At 68.4% G+C, this 1,791-nt stretch overlaps 1 protein-coding gene across 1 annotated transcript; it reads left to right on the top strand.

Annotated features, from left to right (window-relative positions):
• Positions 1-1,373: 1,373 nt before the first annotated feature.
• Positions 1,374-1,762, top strand: EMIHUDRAFT_255938 (hypothetical protein; the record flags this gene model as incomplete). The annotated part of the gene is made up of 1 exon (XM_005769676.1): positions 1,374-1,762. A coding segment is annotated over one exon (389 nt), but the record flags the coding sequence as incomplete, so codon positions are not given.
• Positions 1,763-1,791: the final 29 nt, after the last annotated feature.

Below are 1,791 nucleotides of genomic sequence, written 5' to 3'. Positions count from 1 at the left end.
GTTTGATCCCGGAGGCCGTTCGAACATGAATTGACGTTCCACGTGCCCGTCCACAGCCACGGACAACATGCTAGCCCAGCAGGCCGCTCCCACCGCCGCCCGCGGCGGAGGCAAGGCGGCAAAGGGTGGCAAGGGCGGCGGCAAGGGCGGTGGCAAGGGTGGTGGCCGTGGCGCACCAGACCCGCTTTGCGCCGCCGCCCTCAACGCCCGATACTCGGTTAGAGCCTGCGGAGCGATGGCGGCAGAGGTGCGGCCGCCGGCGACCTCACACGGTGTCGAGCGCCGTAGAGACGGCCTCGAGAGCCGCCACCAGGTGTGCCACGACCGCGGCCGCGAGGCTCGTGGCGATGGATGCGCCAGACCCGCTTTGCGCCGCCGCCCTCAACGCCCGATACTCGGTCAGAGCCGGCGGAGCGACGGCGGCAGAGTTGCGGCCGCCGGCGACCTTCCCCTCGACCACGCCGCCGACCCGTCGACAAAAGCACGCGCGGACTGCCATCGAGAAGAAGGAGAAGGAGCGCGGCGCATCCGGAGCCCGCGGGCGCGGCGTGGGCGGGCGCGGGCGCGGGCGGGCGCGGCGCGCGGGAACCCCGCCAGCGGAGGCGACACAATGCCTCTGGCGGCTCTGCAGGCGGCGCGCGGCGCGCCCCTCGCCGGTCTCCCGCACGCTCCTGAGGGCCGAGAGGGCCGAGAGGCGGGGTTGGTGACCCGGGGGCATGGGCGATGCGGCCCGCGCCGCGCGCGGGCGCGTGGCAGCCCGTGAGTGCCGAGATCGGGTCTGTGCTTCGACGTAGCATGGGCCCCCGGAGGCCCATCTACAGCAGCGGCGAAGTGAGCGTGTTTGTGGTGTTGGTGTGACGTCTGAGCTTGGATCTGTGACTAAAGCCGCTTACCACTGATGGATCCCCACCCGAATAACACACAGTGAGCGCCCCAGCACTTCACTACGCCCTCCGCGCGTGATCGCTAGTGGTGCTTTGTGGCAGCACATTGTGCTTTGTGGCAGCACGGGTGCGGTGCCCGAGACCGCTGGGGCGCGCCACCCAAGAACCTCACTATGCGGATCGGCAAAGGCGCGACGCGTCGATTGACGATCTATGCTTTTGACCCATCAGTCTCCCAACATGTGCGACATTAGTCAAACAACCCGCTTCACGGCGGTCCGCACGTGAGCCCCGCGGCGGCGCGGCGCGTCCTGCAACGCCTGTCCACACTCCTCGGGAGCACACACACGGACATGAAGCGACTTATTGCGCCCACTTCCGTAGAAACTACCCGTTTCGACACGAAAAAAGGGGACAAGAGAAAGAAAAAAATTACGCAGGCTACAGGTAGTTTGCCGCTGTAGGGAAGTCGAGCGGAGTGTGCTCCGCATGGGCAAATCCAAGGGCGGCAGCAAGGCGCAGCAGCACAAGCCGCCGTCGGCGAAGCGCAAGGCCGACAAGCACTTTACCACCATCGCGGTCGCGGCGGCAGTCTCGAGCGCGCTCGCGGCAACGATTCTGCCGGGCTGGCTCTCAAACCCGCTGCAGCCTCCGCCGGAGCGGAGAGAGGGCGCGGTCGCCGGCCAGGGCGACGGCTCCGCGGGCGCACGCGGAAAGTCTGCGCACGAGGCGGTGATTGCGGCGCTCGACCGCGACGGCATCGAGGTGCCTGAGGCGGCGCGGCGAGGCGCGGTCAGGGGCGGTGATCCCGGGTGCGTGGACGAGGACTCGAACTGCGAGACGTGGGCGAAGAGCGGTGAGTGCTTCAAGAACGAGCAGTACATGCAGAAGCGCTGCCGCGCGTCGT

This window comes from Emiliania huxleyi (assembly GCF_000372725.1).
Source record: "Emiliania huxleyi CCMP1516 unplaced genomic scaffold EMIHUscaffold_4109, whole genome shotgun sequence".
Taxonomy (NCBI): domain Eukaryota; phylum Haptophyta; order Isochrysidales; family Noelaerhabdaceae; genus Emiliania; species Emiliania huxleyi.
Note: the sequence above shows the minus strand (reverse complement) of the source record. Positions and strands in the feature narration are given on the sequence as shown.